Source organism: Falco rusticolus, chromosome 8 (assembly GCF_015220075.1).
Source record: "Falco rusticolus isolate bFalRus1 chromosome 8, bFalRus1.pri, whole genome shotgun sequence".
In the NCBI taxonomy this organism is placed as follows: Eukaryota; Metazoa; Chordata; class Aves; order Falconiformes; family Falconidae; genus Falco; species Falco rusticolus.
This window is the reverse complement of record NC_051194.1, coordinates 40,416,062-40,432,062: the sequence shown is the minus strand read 5'-3', so window position 1 is coordinate 40,432,062 and position 16,001 is coordinate 40,416,062. Positions and strand designations below refer to the sequence as shown.

At 42.0% G+C, this 16,001-nt stretch overlaps 1 protein-coding gene across 1 annotated transcript in view; it reads left to right on the top strand.

Annotated features, from left to right (window-relative positions):
• Nucleotides 1-239: 239 nt before the first annotated feature.
• Nucleotides 240-16,001, top strand: part of LY75 (lymphocyte antigen 75) — a 46,441-nt gene continuing 30,679 nt past the window's right edge. The window contains exons 1-13 of the mRNA XM_037397399.1: nt 240-366; nt 2,586-2,960; nt 3,950-4,123; nt 4,397-4,561; nt 5,164-5,274; nt 6,980-7,120; nt 8,882-9,070; nt 9,717-9,874; nt 10,807-10,917; nt 12,177-12,265; nt 12,617-12,789; nt 12,952-13,148; nt 14,553-14,695. Of these exons, the coding sequence (XP_037253296.1) occupies nt 282-366; nt 2,586-2,960; nt 3,950-4,123; nt 4,397-4,561; nt 5,164-5,274; nt 6,980-7,120; nt 8,882-9,070; nt 9,717-9,874; nt 10,807-10,917; nt 12,177-12,265; nt 12,617-12,789; nt 12,952-13,148; nt 14,553-14,695 (2,111 nt within the window). The 5' untranslated portion in view covers nt 240-281. The remainder of the gene's footprint in view (nt 367-2,585; nt 2,961-3,949; nt 4,124-4,396; nt 4,562-5,163; nt 5,275-6,979; nt 7,121-8,881; nt 9,071-9,716; nt 9,875-10,806; nt 10,918-12,176; nt 12,266-12,616; nt 12,790-12,951; nt 13,149-14,552; nt 14,696-16,001) is intronic.

The following is a 16,001-nucleotide window of genomic DNA, read 5'->3' as shown; positions in this document are numbered from 1 at the left end:
CCTGCCGCTCGGCGCGCCCGGCTCCCGCAGCCGTACCCGCTCCGCCGGGGCCGGCCCTTCCTCGCCACCGCCCCTCACACGCGGCCACCGCCCCGGCCCGGCCCCGCCCCGCGCCTGCCCGCAAACCCGCGGCCGCCCTGCTCCTGGCAACAGGTGACGCTGCGCGGGGCGGGCCAATCGGGCGGCGGCTCGCGGCCCGGCCAGCCGGCGGCGGGCGCGACGCTCCGGCAGAGCGAGCCCGGCAGCGCGCCCGCTCCGCGCAGCCTACGCGCCGCGGGAGGATGGGGCGGGCGGCGCGGCTCTGCCCGGCCGCCTGCGGCCTCGCCTGGCTCCTCGTGTGCTGCGCGGCCCGCCGGGGCGCCGCCGGTAAGCCGGGCGCTCGCCTTGCGAGGGGGGAGGCGCTGCGCGGGTGCGCTGCGGCGACGGGGGCGCGGACGGCTCTTCTGCGCCCCGCGGGAGGCTGAGGCGGGGGCGCGGCGCGGGACGGGCCTCCCGCCCCGGCGAGTCCCGGCGCCTGCGGGCGCCGCGCTGGGTGGCAAAGTCCAGCTGCGCGGCAACGACGTGGGAAACTTCGCGGGAGGAGCGGAACAGGGAGGAAAAACCCCCAGAGCTGCCGCGCGGGGCGCCGCGGAACCAGCCGCTGCCCCGCCGCCCCCGGGTGCCACGTTCCCGGTGCCGGGCAGGGCCGCGGAGCGGTGCGCTGCGCGGCGGCGGGCGGGCGGCGGGACCTCGGCCTCCTGCAGCCGGAGGGGAAGGACCCCCGGCTCGGGCAGGGCCCCCGCGGGGCGTCGGGCCGAGGTTCTCTTTCGCGGGTTGGTGCGCGGGGCGAGGGGAAGGAGCCTGCCCCGTTCCCGGAAAGCAGGTGGGAAGGTTCCCCGTGCAGACCAGAGCTGCTGGCTCGGTGCGCGCTGCGGGGGGGCAGGCTGAGTTCTGTGTGAACTGGTTGCGCGTCGCATATTGTTCTATCTTTGACAGTGACGGGCTGGGGTTTGTAGCTGATGTCAAGTAAAAGTTCATGGCCAGAGTGTGGAACTGCCGGAGCCGAGCACCGGTATTAATGAATTGCGAGAGATGTGGTGAGACAGCAGCAGCAGTTTTTCCGGGGAAATTTTGGAAAGTGTTTTTCTTCCTGATGTCAGTATGAGAGTTGTGTGGGAAGAAGTGAAAGAAGAAGGAGGAAAGGGAAGAACTGAGCAGAGGGTGAGAGCATGTTACAAGAAGTTGAAAAAGAAGAAAGTCTGGAGGGGGAGAATAAAGAGCAAAAAGCAGGTATAGTGATGAGAAAGCACAGGGTAGAAAGATGCCACAAAAGCGGGTTTGGTTGTTAGAATGTCTTTCTTAGTTAATAGGATGAAAGAGGCTGTTGGTTTGAAGTGTGCTATTTAGAAAAAGTCACTCCAGTAGGTGGCTGACTTAGAGATTCTTCTTTACAGTTCGACCAGCTCAATACTATTTAGATACTATTTGGCACTTACACAGTGGAAAATTCACGAGTATCCTGGGAAGCAGTGGTACAATCCACTGCATAACGTCGCTGAATATTTTCCTTGCCATTCAGCCAAACCTATTATTAAGTCATATTAAAAAAACGCAGTAGGAATGTGATTGACAATGCATTACTATTAAATACAAAACACTACTCAGCAGATTCCTTATTTAAACAGCAGAGTGATAGCCTTGTGGGTCTGGGACAGCCAAGGTCCATTTCACCCTGGTTAGTGTAAGTTTTATACTGTGGGGCCATCTTTATTTTGGCACAGAAGTAGTTCTAGGGGACTTTTTTTCTCAGTTAGCTTAAACCTACTGCCACTTGTCAGAAGTGCTCTTATGCTGGCAGAGGCGTCAGCTTGTATCGGTAGGGCAATCTATATCTTTTTCAAATTGTGTGCTAAGCTTTGTCAATTTTTTTTCTTTTTAATGACAAGCTACATTACAGCTGAAAATGAAACTAAGCTGCTTCTGTCATTTTAAAAATGATATTCCTAATCTGTGTGGTATCTTTGGTGGGATATTCATTCTAAATTTCTCTCCCAAAAGAAGTGCCAGTTATTTTAGTAATACTGCAGTTTGTACCCACAAACTGGTTTACATATGAACTTATCATGCTGTGCATCATATATGATACATAGTTTAAAAAAATGCATGCTAAGTAAAAGTTATTATTAGTTGTATTTTATGGTACCTGTTGTGTAACTGCATTTGCAGGTAGGCATGAAGATACGTTTCTTTACCCAGTAAGCTTGCAAATTAATTAGGGGTAGATTCAATCAGTGTGTGATAAAATTAAAGGAAGAATTCTCACCGATAAGATTAGACTTAGAAAACAGCCTCATTTTATCTCTCCTCATTTTATAATGGCTTTGAAAGAGATTTTTTTCTTTTCCCCCAGAAGTAAAGAATGCTCACTGAAGAGCAGGAGAATGTACTTAGTGTGGCTTATACAAAAGAGATAATGCAGTGTACAAACAGCAGCTGCTGTACTTTTCTGATAGCATGTCTCAGAATGTGATTATACTTTTAAAAATTAACTTCCTGTGAAAGTGATACTGAATCTTACCCATATGTGGATATTTGTTCTTACACAGGCAACGATGCTTTTAGCATCCGGCATGACACACTGGACAAGTGCATACAAGTTAAAAACTCACGGATAGTGATAGATGACTGTAAGGAGACAAGTGAAGCTTTATGGAAATGGGTTTCCCAGAATCGCCTCTTCCATTTGGGGTCCAAGCAGTGCCTGGGACTTGATATATTCACCAAATCGCCGTCTCGCCTAAAAATGGTTGATTGTAACTCAGAACTAATGCTGTGGTGGCGATGTGCTGATGCTTCCATCCTTGGTGCATCTCAATACAAAGTGACTATCAAGAGTACCTATGTAACTGCAAGCATAAATGCAACAGACCAGTGGAGAAGCAACAGATCCTCTGATGATATATGTCGGTATTCTTACCATGGTAAGTTTGCACGGGGGTTTGGGGGATTGTTTTTTTGTTTTGTTGAGGGCTTGTTGCTGTATGTCTGTCAATGCATTCTTAGGTATTAATCACATGAAAAGACTGATCAGTAAAGCAATAGAATGTTTTGCTGTAGAGAGATACTGATATTACACTATGAAACCTTAACCAATTTTAATAAAAAATAAATATGCACAACTGCAGAAGTTGTTACCGGTGAATTTCTTAGCATGTTTAAATTCCTCCCCCCACAGTTCAGTCAGAGCCTACTTAATGATGAAATATTAACCAATTCTGTCAGACCTGACACTGTTGTCTTCGTAGTGATGGGAATTTTGCTGTTAGCAAGGTTTGAGGATAGTTTTTTTGCTGGTAGGCTGTACAGTCAAATTCAGTGCATGCTGCTAGCTCGCAGCATGTTGGGCTGTCAGGAACCATCCATTTGCTTTGGTCTGGTAGTCTGTCCACTTGCCATGGAAGCCAGTCTTATCTGAAATGTCACTTGCTGGAAGAAGTGATGAAAACTTGCTTTATCCTATTTAAAAGCAGAATTTTCTTTGTATTTGAATTATTCGAAGTAGCCAGTCTGAAGAGCCCAGTAGGCTCCAGTTTGAAAAGTTTTCCCTCTCCTGTATCTGTTGATTCCTAGAGCCTTGTTCTGTAGGACTCTGTGCAAACCACCTGAACTTCAACAGGGCAATGTATTTATTCTGAACTTACCAGGAAGGGGGGAAACAAGTTTCTGCTGTATTATGCTCCACTCGGAAGAAAAAGTACAGAAAAATATTTTCCTCTCTTACTTCTTTAAGTTCTGGCGTTGCTGTGTATTGTCTGTAACAAGAAGATAGTGTGTTTTATTTAAGACCACAGGTACAATTTGCATGCTTTTAAGTTAACTGTGTCTGTACAAGCAGTGATATTGGTATGCTGTCCTTTCCTGTGCTGGGCAACTTGTGTTTACTTCCTTAATTTTCTTTTTTTTCCTGCAGAGGTTTATACCAAAGATGGGAACTCTTACGGAAAACCCTGTGAGTTCCCCTTTCTGTATAATAAGACATGGCATCATGACTGCATTCAGGATGAAACGCATACGGGTGGGAAATGGTGCGCCACATCTGAAGATTATACTCATGATGGAAAATGGGGAATCTGCTTACAACCAGGCACGTTTGGTTTCTAAATAGATATCCTAAAAGCGTTCTGTCGCTTCACACATGTGCGGCTCCACCTTGGCACAGCATGTTGCTCTTAAGCTGGGTAAAAGCAGGTCCCTCTTCCACTGCAGCCTTGACAGGACAATCAGCACACACTCTGCAGTCTGTGTGATTACCAATATAAAAATCAATAGACCTTCAGTATTTTAATTTTTCTTTTGAAACTTTAATGGTGTTTCAGTATAGTTGCAGTTACAAATACCTTCTGTTTCATTTAAACAGAGGATGGTTGTCATGATGCCTGGGAACATGATCCGGGGTCTGAAAGTTGCTACCAGTTTAATACACAGTCTGCTCTTTCTTGGAAGGAAGCTTATATTTCATGTAAGAGGCAAGGGGGAGATTTACTTAGCATCCAAGATGCATCTGAATTAAGTTACATACAAGGTAGGTGTAATTATTCACGTATAAATATCAGGAATTCTTGACAAATTAACATAAAGTGAAGACAGCATTTTAGTTTCTGCCTTAAAATTCTGGGTTAAAACTTAATTTTACTTGAAATGCAGTGGTGATTTCATTTGTGTAGTAAAAATAAGATGCTAATCTCACTTTAGAGGGTGGGGTTTTGGGGGGTGGGTGAGTAATTAATCTGTTTTATTTCGTTGTAATGGTTAGCTGTTGTTCATATTTGTACTGAAGAATGTCCCCAAAATCTCAAATACTGGCCAGAGTGGCAGTTTGTGTTTTCGCAGCATGTTATACACTTGTTACGAAATTGTCCTCACTGATGTTCAGGCTTGGCCTGGAGGAATTACCAGTGTGCCTTTGGGAGTATAAAAGCAAAAGACAAACCTTTGAAGGCACTGGGAGTGACCACTTGTGTGGGTGAATTCCTCCTCAGTTCAAGGAAGTTTGCATGTCCAATTATAGCAGCAGTCTTTCTTTCCCAAAATGCATGCACTTTCAGATCACCTTTTGAATTTGAGACCAATAAAGGATGAGCATTTTATACTAATTGTTTCCTTAAAAAACAAACCTATCTCCAGCTAAGGATGATGTCGCTGAGATCTTTTGGATTGGCTTAAATCAACTGGACGTTTCTGGAGGTTGGCAGTGGTCAGATCACAAACCTTTGAATTTTCTCAACTGGCATCCAGGTAATGATGTGTCTCATGGTACTGACAATATTCACAACGTTAGCTAGTATTTTGCTTTGGGTTTTTTTTAATTATTTTTATTTTTACTTTGTCAGACTTCTTCAAAACAATCACTGTTCTTCCATTTCTGTTAAAAGTTCAGGAACATCTTTTCCTCCTAGCCATTGATCATTAGGTTGATAAATCTCTAAAAAGATAAAACTTAAATAGTATCTTTGAGGTCCATTTTAGTAAAGGATCTACAGCTTCTCTAGCTGCTAAATTCTCCCACTGACAGAATGGCATTGGCCTCCCTCAGATTACAATTACTGATGTATGTGGAAGGACTGACGTTACTTAGAAGCCTAACTTGTGATTTTAAACTTCAAGGTTGCTTACGCTCATTTCAAGGCGAAGGTGAAAGTATAAAACCTTTGAAAAACCTTTCTCAGTTACTTCCAGGGTCTTAGTAGAATTGGTGAGACTCTTTGTTTGTTTGGAATTTTCAGCAAGTATTTGTAATATTGATACAAGTATGCCATGGATGTGTATATATGGGAATCCTGAAGGAATAATAACCAGGAATACCGCAGCTAATACTGCTCTGTCATTCAGGCTGAATTTGACCTTTTTTTAAGTGGAGTTGTCTTTCCTTCATTTTCTAGAATAGTGCTGAAATGCGAATTCTGTGAAAAGAGAAGCGGTGTCTGTTCCTTCTTTGAAAGCTTTACTAAGAAATTTCTGTGAGATTTTCCAGATGTGGTCTGTCCTTTGGAAAGGTTAAGGACTTCATTGCTGCCTGTACTACTGGCTGAACCTTCTTCTAGAACTTTGATGACACTGTAGGACTGTAATGCAGAGCTAGAGACTAGACTGTCCTGAGTTACAGTGACATAATTTAGTCTGTAGTAGTGGCAGGCGTATTAGTGTCTGCCAGTCTTGTGAAAAATACTTTCTGGTATCTAACAGAAATTTTGCTAGCTGCAAGTTGTGCGCGTTACTTCTTGTCCTTTCACTGTACACCTCTGAAAAGAGCCTGGCCCTGGTGTTTTTGTACACTCCGATGAAGAACTAAGATCCACCCTGAGCCTTTTCTACGTGAGACTGAATGAGCCCAGTGCAGGGGGAGCTGGGGTTTTCTGTGTAAGACACAGCTTAGGGTTGCATTGGGGCTCAAAGAAAGAAAAAGCCAAGAAGTACCCTTGGAAGTGGGGTCCAAGGGAAGTTGGGGACTGCAAAAAGGGTTCTTCTTTGTGATATTTTTAATTTGGGGCCTTGTCTTACATTTCAGTTAAGGTAAGGGTTATGGTTAGCATTGAGAGAAAGAGTGTGGAGCTGGGTTTGGAGTGGAGCTGGAAAGGGGCTGCCAGAGGAAACAGAGGGCTGCAAAAAGGGTTCTCCCCTGAGATATTTCTAGTCTGGGAAAATGCTCAGCCAGGGGTTTGTTGTATTGTAAATAGAACATTCCTCCTGGTTCTATGATTAAACATCAGAAAAGAAGTCCAGATTCCTTGATTCTGAAACTTCCTCTTACAAAAACCTTTCTGTGGGACCTGTGGTAGGGCAGGTGCCTTCATTCAAAGCAAGTTGTGTTGTTAATATACAAGGTGCTGTACCATGTAAAGTATATTATTCTCGTATTGAAAAGCAATAGAAAAAAGAAGCAGTCATTACCTTACTGTTTGGTAACTTGTGCTCTTCTATTTTTATTTTTTCCTGTCTGTAGATATGCAGAGTTTGTCTCCACTGGATGGGACTAGTTGTGTGATGATGAATGCTGCCTCAGGTCAGTGGCAGAGTCACCACTGTGGGACTCCGCTTCCATATATTTGCAAGAAGTCACTCAATGAAGTTTCAGGCCTCCCAGGTAGGACAGCTGGCATTTTTGTCTTTGATTTGTATGTGTATATATATGTATGTATGTTAATTTGAATGTGATGTTCACTTACGGAGTCTTTTTGTTTTGTTTTGTCTAATGCCCTCTCCCCAAGCTGTGTTAGGCATCTCTGCCAAAACACTTTCGCAACAGCTTTGGGGTTTTTTTAGCAGAGCAGAAGCAAATTCTGTATCTTCAGTGTCAAGATGATGGCATCACAAACAGCTTTTGGTTTTGCAGCTTTCTCATTCACACATAAAGCTTTTCCCAGCAAAATTCCTGCCCTTTTCACAATGTTTTCCTTCATGGCTTGTGCCCTCTTTCATGTGCTGCTGAAGGTCTGGAACAGGCAGTTTTACCTCAAACGTTTCCATCTCAGCTCTGAGCCCATTTCTCTCATTCTTGGTGTGTATTGAGATAAAATGGGACCTATCTGGGGCCTGGATCAAACTCTTGTTAATTCAAACAGAGGTAGTCAAATGACCTTACAATCCTTTGAAACCAGGCCCAGCACTGGAAATCAGAGTGCAAGAGTTGGTAGCTTGCCCAGCATGTAATATTTACCAGATCGCTAGCAGCTCTTAGAAGATATTTATTCTCTCCTCCCTATACACATGCATGCACGCATACTGTCCTTCAGTTTTTACAGTGTCCAGCTGTGACATATAGCTGCTTCCATACTTTTGGTCATTCACCTACACCTGAATGTCCAATCCTTCCCATATCTATGGCTTGTTCTTCCATGTGTGCTTTGGCCTTACCCGGTTTCCAGGGCTCATGCTGTGGGGCTCTCATGGGAAGACTTTTACTGAAAGATGATTGTCCTTGGATGAGGGGGAGGACTAGGGGATAAGAGGGATGAAGCAGTGTCGTGGAGGCGGAAAGTGTCGTGGAGTGTCTCTGGATAAGGCATGTTCCCCCAGGAGAGCTGTGTGCCTTTGAGGAGAAAACAATAAATAAATAGGAAGTAGTTTAAATTTAAACTGTTGAAATTTTTAAATGAATCCTTGAAAACCAGTTGTCAACTAACCATCCTTATCTGCTTTCTGGCTTCTCAGTGGGGTATGTGGAGTTGTTACCAATGTTTTATTAATTAAAAACCAAAATCCTTCGTAATTGGAGTATTTTACCGTGTGTTTTGAACCAGAAAGGCTATTAGTATATATCTTTTTCAACATGCATTAAGCCCACTATAAATTCTGGAATATCTTAGTTTTCAGAAGAAAAAAGATACTTAAAACTTAAGCGTTTGCCTCATTGTGAGCTTTTCAAAATCAGTCTTATTCATGGTACTGCATATAGATAATAACGCCCTGTAAAAGTGCAAGCCCCTGCTAAAACAACACAAGCAACTTTTTTTGAAGCTGCTGTCCTGCAATGACCTAACTTGATTTGCTTTTAATTGCTTTTTGAAATCTTGCTTACAACTTTTTGGTTATACTAAGACCAGTCTTAATATAATGCATTCCAGTTTTTTGCTTTCACTCCCACTAAGTTCTTTCTCCTTCTGCCTGCTTCATGGCCCTGAAATATTACAAAACCCCATAATGCTGCTTATTCGAGTCTATTTGCTTGACTAAACTGTGACCCTTTCTTAAAACATTAGCCCTGTAGAGATGTGAACATGTTCTGATCACTGCATTCTGGCTGTTTTCAAGGTGCTGCCAGATTTAAAACATGAAGAAAATGCCAACCCGTTGTGCTAGCCAATGTAAAACAAAAGCCTCTAATTCTGTTTCTCTTTGCTATTAGAGTTTTGGAGACACTTGGATACTCGCTGTGATTTGGGCTGGCTTCCCCACAATGGTTTTTGCTACATGCTGGTGAACACCCAGGCACCTTGGAGTATGGCAGATGAGTTCTGCAAAGCAAATAAGAGTAACCTTATCAGCATACACTCATTAGCAGACGTCGAACTTGTTGTTACAAAGCTTCATAATGGTGAGTTGGGATACTTGTAGAGGTTAAGCACCAAGTGCTGCACACCAGAAATTACAAACTGCTTTCCATATTCTAGCGTATGGGTGTTATAACCTCTAGCTTTTAAATGAAGGTGCTAACGCTGAGCTTCTACCCAGGCTGGTGCTGAATATTGCTGTTCAGGTCCAGGCCCTCAGTGTTAATGCTTGGTTTGGTCTATTTTATTTATTTATATACTGGACTAAGCTACTTCTAATTGCCTAATACCTTGTGTTTAATTTTCTCATTCAAAGAAAGTTGTAGATAGTTGGGTCAATATTTTGACTACTGGGTCACTGAAGCTGTAAATACTGTTTGTACTCTTTGGTCTTATGTATTTGTTTGCACTCTAAAAATTAAATTTGTTTGGTTTTTTGCTTGTCTACACATTATTTCTGGGAGGAGTTCTGTTTGTTACCTTCTCTGTGAAACTTACATTCATGAACATAAGATAACAAAAACATACTGTACTTGTCTCAAATCCCCTTTCTTGCTGTAAGAAACAAAATGTGACGTTTATGCTGTGCAGTATGGTGATAAAAACCTAATTTTGCTGATTTCACATTCCTTTACAATTAGTTTGAATATTATTTTGAAACCAGAGTGTTGTCCTAATTTTAAATTACAGATGCCAAAGAAGAAATGTGGATGGGTCTCAGGAATGAAGATATACCAACCTTGTTCAAATGGTCAGATCGCTCAGCTGTGGTTTTTACATACTGGGATCAGAATGAACCAAAAGCTCCTTTTAACAGCACTCCTAACTGTGTGTCATATTCAGGCGAGGTAGGAATAGCATCTTGGATTTTTTAGTGTTTTTTCCATCATAGCAGAGGCAACATTTATGTGTGTAAGTCAAGGAGGAGGAGAAAAGCAGATAACTGGTTTTATTTCTGCAGTAATCTTTAAAATACAGATAATTTTTCTACAAGCAAATTTCTTAGTTATTTAGCTGGTGTGTGGTAGCTGTGTACTGCACAGAATGGCAGAAATTGTTCACAGCTATGAGACTGCATCTGCTGCTGGCTAGCCAGTTGTCCTTGTCACTCTGCATTTTGAGTTACCATATTCTTGTGTGTCTATGGCAGAGATCTAGGAAGGAGGTGGGCTGAACTATTTAGAGGAAAAGCTGGGTTCAGTCATCTCCAGGATGTGTTTGTGCCACAGTGTCTGAGCATGGGTAGTGAGATACCTCTGTAAAAGGATAGGACAGACACTGGGGGGATACAGTGCAGAAGCAGCAAGGGTTGCATGGCGGGGGGAGGTCACAAAGATGAGTGGAGAGGGAAGCAGGCTGTATCCCATCTCCCAGATTCAGTAGAGAACTGGGGCAAGTGTCTGCCCGCTGTGCTGTCAGGCTGGCAGTGGAGCTCATGCCCAGTTCCTCTGAGCTGCCTCCTCCCTGTCTCCACTGAAAGCTGAGCACACTGCCTGCACCCATTCCATTCCATCGAAGAGAGCTGGCAGCACCCTGGCCTTTTCTTCCCTTTTCAGATGTGACCCAGAATCCTCCCATCTCACATTTGGCAGCTTTCTCTCTCCCTTCCAAATGTGCACCTATGCATATAATCCAGGGCATCCCACCCCAGGTATTTTTGCTAGAGGCATTTTGGCTTTCCCCCTTCTGAAAACTCAGCCCCTGCACTATGGAAGTTGAAAGATTTTAGGTTTTTAAATACTTTTCTTTTTTTTCTTTTTTTTTTTTTCCCTTCTTACAGTTGGGACGGTGGAGAGTCACATCCTGTGAAGAAAAATTGAAATATGTGTGCAAGAAAAGAGGAGAGATTTTGAATGAAACAAAATCAGATAAAAGTTGTTCATCAAAAGAGGTAATAGGAAGCCTGTATTTCTTTTACTTTCACTTGCTTCATAAACCTGCGTAAAATCACTTATTTCTTTTACTTTCCATTTCCTCCTTACCCATACAATAAAATCTATGGAACATTTTAGCTGAAAAAGGACATTTGTGTAGCATGAGCCAAATTTCAGCTTCTTTTAAGCAGGCTCTGGATGTATTACCTACCACTCTTATTGATGAAAGTATTATGAGCTTGGACCCAGCAGATGTTGTGCTTTATTTATTTGTTTGACAAAATATTTGCTTTTACTAGATATGTTATTGTTAATGCCATTTGTTCTGTGGTTTTTGCTTTAAGTATGTTTTAGAATTTAGGATAAGCACTTCACAACATAAAGATATACAGAGATTGATAATTGAGATTAGATTTCTGTTATGCTTCATTTAGCTCTCATTTTTGTTCTTTGACTTCAGTGAAGGTGGAGAGGTTTTTTTGTTGTTTTGGTTTTTGTTTGTTTGGAGTTGTTTTTACAATGTAACATGTTACAGGGTAAATAAAGCCTGAAAAGAAGTCTTTTCTGTTTTGAACAATCTTGGGATGGTATTACTAGATACTTCAGAGTTCTTTGGTTCAGTTTTGTGTGGCATACTGCCTGCAATAGGGAAGATGTTTACCCCTTATCTACCTTTCTGCACAACCTCAGGGTATTCTTACTCTGTCTCTTCAGAGACTGCCAGCATGTAGAGTTACAGCTTTCTGTGCTGCTTAGGCTAGCAAAGAGGTAACACATTAATGGTCCTTGAAATTTTGGTGTAAATACAGGGGGAAATATTTGAATAATAGAGAAATTTTGTAAGTTCTTTTACTTCTGTTTCTTCTGAAAAATATATTTTATACTGAAAATGTATGTTCAGTATAAAATATATTTTTCAGAAGTAAAGAAGCACTAGCAGTGACCTCTTATTATTGCTCTGTTTGAATCCTGGCATTAGTGGAACAGCATGAAAACTCCTATTGTTTTGAATAAGACTAGGCTGTCGCCCTTGTTTCTTTTTCTAAATGCGCACAGCAGTAAGAGGGCTGCACAATTGAGCTGAAACAGGGGTGTATTTTGTTCCCATGGTTCCATTATTTCTTAGAACTGTGAATCTGAGAGTTGATGGTACTGGACATTCTGTGTGATACCCTGCGTTCCTTGCTTGTATATTCTGGGCCAGCTTGTGGGCACATTGTAGATAATGCCTAAGTTAGGTTGTTATGTATAAATGTGTTTTTCATTTTCTAACCAGGGATGGGAGAGACATGGCAACTACTGTTACAATGTTTATAAAACAGAAGTTTCCTTTGGAGCACGGTGCAATCTTACAGTGCTGAACAGGTAAAGCACATCTCTAATTTGGGCATGTTTTACAGTACAGTCCTGGAGATATAGTCAAAGATTAAAACCTCTGTATGCCAGTTAGTGGTTTATAAAGAAAAAATAAGAGATAGAATTGCTTTTGCAGAGAACTAGGAAACTATGTTTTCCATTGTGTGACAATGGTAAACCGATAGGATAAAACCTTTTTGGGAGTATGTGAATTCCCAGCTTGCTGATCCCACGTTCAATACAGGACTGCCTGGACGACCAGATGAACTCACTCATGTAGTAATATGCCTGTTTTCAAACTGTCTTAGTAGTTTCAGATCTCTTTCCAATATTGACTCAAATTAATCTGTGAATTTTCAGATTTGAGCAAGAATTTATAAACAGTCTGATTAGAAAACACACCAAAGTTGAAGAAAAATACTTCTGGACCGGTTTGCAGGATATTAGCCAATCAGGAATATATTCCTGGGGTACAGTGGATGGGGAAAAAACGGAAGCTGTGACATATACTAATTGGAATTCCTTGCAACCAGGTAAACCAATAATTGAAATACTGTCATTTTACACTGAGCAAGCATTGGAGTACCATGTTAGAGAACTCCGAGCATGAAATAAAATAGTCATTCAGAAATCTGTGGATCTTTTGGAAAATGAGCAAATAGTTTTAAATATGTCTTTGGTGTCTTAAATCTTAGAGTTTTCAGGAGGATGTGTGGCCATGCCCAGTGGAAAGTCTCTTGGAAAGTGGGAGACTAAGGACTGTAGAACCACTAAAGCATTTTCTATCTGCAAAAAATATATTGGGCTGCCCAAAGAGCCAGAAGTGCTCCCAAAGCCAACTGATCCCTGTCCCCCTGGGTGGCACAATGGATCCGGCCTTGCCTGCTACAAGGTAAACTGTTATTCCTAGTAGATGGTAATTGTTCATTACTGTCTGGCAGCAAGCGTGTGATTAGCCATCTTGTGGCTTATAGCTGCGCTAAAGGTTATTTCAGAGGAAGAACTCATGTTGATTCAGGTTGGCTGCCTCCAGATGTTCTCATGTATCATCCTCTGCCGATTCCTGAAAGATGCAGTGTGCCTCTCCCTGCTCTTCCTGTGGCCAGCTCTGCACATCAGAGCTGAGTGGGGTGACGGCATTCACCCTGTGCTGCCACCTGAGGAGCCTGGTGCTGGCAGGGGGTGCCTTGTCTGTGCCCTACCCTGCCTGCCATCATCTGGCATGCAGAGACACCTGAACAGGGAAGGAAAGTGCTTTGCATCATCTTCCCTTGTCCTTTTCCTTTTTATATTTTTAAGACTGTAGATAGAGGTGGGATTTTCTCTGGTTTGAATATGATACCAAATTTCATGGAAAATGTGCAGCCTTAGTTGTATTTCACTGTTTTTTGCAATAAATTGTGGAAGTAAGCAGCCATGCTCTTAGCTAGAATGGCTTAAACAAGTTTGCATTTAGAAACACAGTTTTTTCCCCATCCTGTTAACAAGCAAATCGTGTTAAAACTGAGACTGTTTATTGGACTGTTTATTCCTTATTTCTGGACTCAGTGTCTGCAACGAACTCTATCTTGTAAACAGCTCATGTAGCGAAGTGGGGAAACCCAGCTTGAATAACAACAGTGTGAGCAAGGATCCTGAAGGAATGGGTTTAGCTGGTGTACAGCATAGCTGTCTCATAGCTGAGGGGATGTGACAGCTGGCCCTGGAATTTTCTGCAAACTCTTGTTGACCAAGTGCAGCATGTCTGTGCAGAGAGATCTAGCTGATGCGAGCTGGCTTGGACTGAAGTCAAAGGGATCAAATGGCTATGTTAGCTGGGGTGTGTGAGCCAAAGATGCAACTCTGATACCTTCAGGTAGCAAAGGGCATGCCGAAGAACTTTCTTCACCTGCAGCACCCAAACAAGCCAGGTTGCAGTGAGCGCTGGGCTTTGCAGTTCACCATAAATTTGAAAGAACAACATCCCTTAAACCCTATAATTTGGCCTGCAGTTTTGGAATGAGTTGAGTGTTATTTTCTAAAATCTTTCTGGTAAAAAAACCCCAACAAACAGATAAAGTCTGCCATATGGAATATGTTGCATTTGAAACAAATTTTGTCAGCTGAACTTCAGAGTCTGGCTGTTGTCAAACAAACTGAAAATAATAAAATAATTGTTAAGAAGTCAAGCTCTCTTCCTATGGAAATACCACTTACTCGTTCCTATCTAGGATGAACATATTTGGGTAGTACAGGAGTGTTTTTTAAATGCTGTCATTTTTGTCATTGCCTACCCTGACGCTTGGCTGTTGTGAAGTTCTTCCACAGTGAAAGAGTGCTGCGGACCAGGACCTGGGAAGAGGCAGAAAGGTTCTGTGAAGCACTTGGAGGCCATCTGCCTAGTTTTAGTCATGCAGAAGAAATCAAGGCACTTCATTCTATCCTGAGAAAAATAATCAGGTAACAAACTAGCCACATGCTAAAGTTTTGATTTCAGTCACATTCTGCAGTAGTTCGCAAATGCTGCTGCTGACCCCAAATGGCAAGTATGAGATAGTGTGCTGCGACTTACGTTTCCCACAGTAAAAACAGCTAGATGTGGCATTTGAACTGCTGGTCATGTCACTGCCTTCCTGGAAAATGTCAAGGGAGTACAGCTTGGGCAAATATTTCACATTGCTAAAGGGAGCAGAGGAAAAGAGAGAATTGCTTTGAAAATCTTCTATTACATGAATTTAAGTCTGTGTTGTTATAACAAAGTATCTCCTCCTTTATGTTGAATTTTGGCATAACTATATGATAGTTGTTCCTATTCTTTACTGATACGTTCTTTAGAGATGAGTTATTATTTCAGTTTTTCAGATGGGTCTCATCTTTATTCATGAAATGCTTCCTGACTAAAGTGGGTGCTGTCTTTTGAATATGTGAATAGTATAGTGTCCAGCAATCTGGTTGGCATGGATCCCATTTGGCATAACTACAATAACACTATATGGGCATTAGGTGGGTGTGTTGAGTTTTCTGATATCAACAAATTAAATGCTACATAATTTATGAGTCTAAGGCTCTATTTTTAATCAAAGGAACTGTCACTGCAAAGCTTTATTAGGCATTGGTGTGATGTCAGATCCTTGTGTAATATGGGGTTTCTTTGATTGGCAGCCTTGTTTTTTCAGAACTTTTGCCACCTTAAACTCAGATGCTGCCAGTTACGTGATCTAGATTTTTTTTTCATCAACAAACTAAATTGGGATTATTTCAGAAGCTGCCAACATACGACACTGTGATTAAATTTTTTAAACATGATGACTGAAGAGATGCCTCCTTGAAAACCCAGTGAGCTTTTTTTAGAAGTGCACAAGTCATGAAAATTACTCAATGTTTATGTTAATAAAAGACAAAAACAAACTTGTATGCTCTATATATAGATGGTTTCGCTTGTATAAAAGCCACTTGTGATTCCTTTGCTGAAGTGACTGAAATCCCTGAAATAAAAATTAGTGCACAACTTATTTTTAGCTGTAGATCTTATTATAATGTTTTGCAATTACAAATTTTGGTTTTGCAATTAAGAATTTTGTTTTCATGTACCTAATCTACTATGAAAAAGAACATGAATAGAGAAGTAACTTTCCTTCTTTCCCTACAAGTACATGGAGCTACTTTTCAGGTTGCAGATTATCTGAGGTATTAATTATAGTTAACGGCCATTTTTTGTTAGGATTTTCAGGGTGGAGACTTTTTCTGCCTTTCCAGAAAGTTAGCT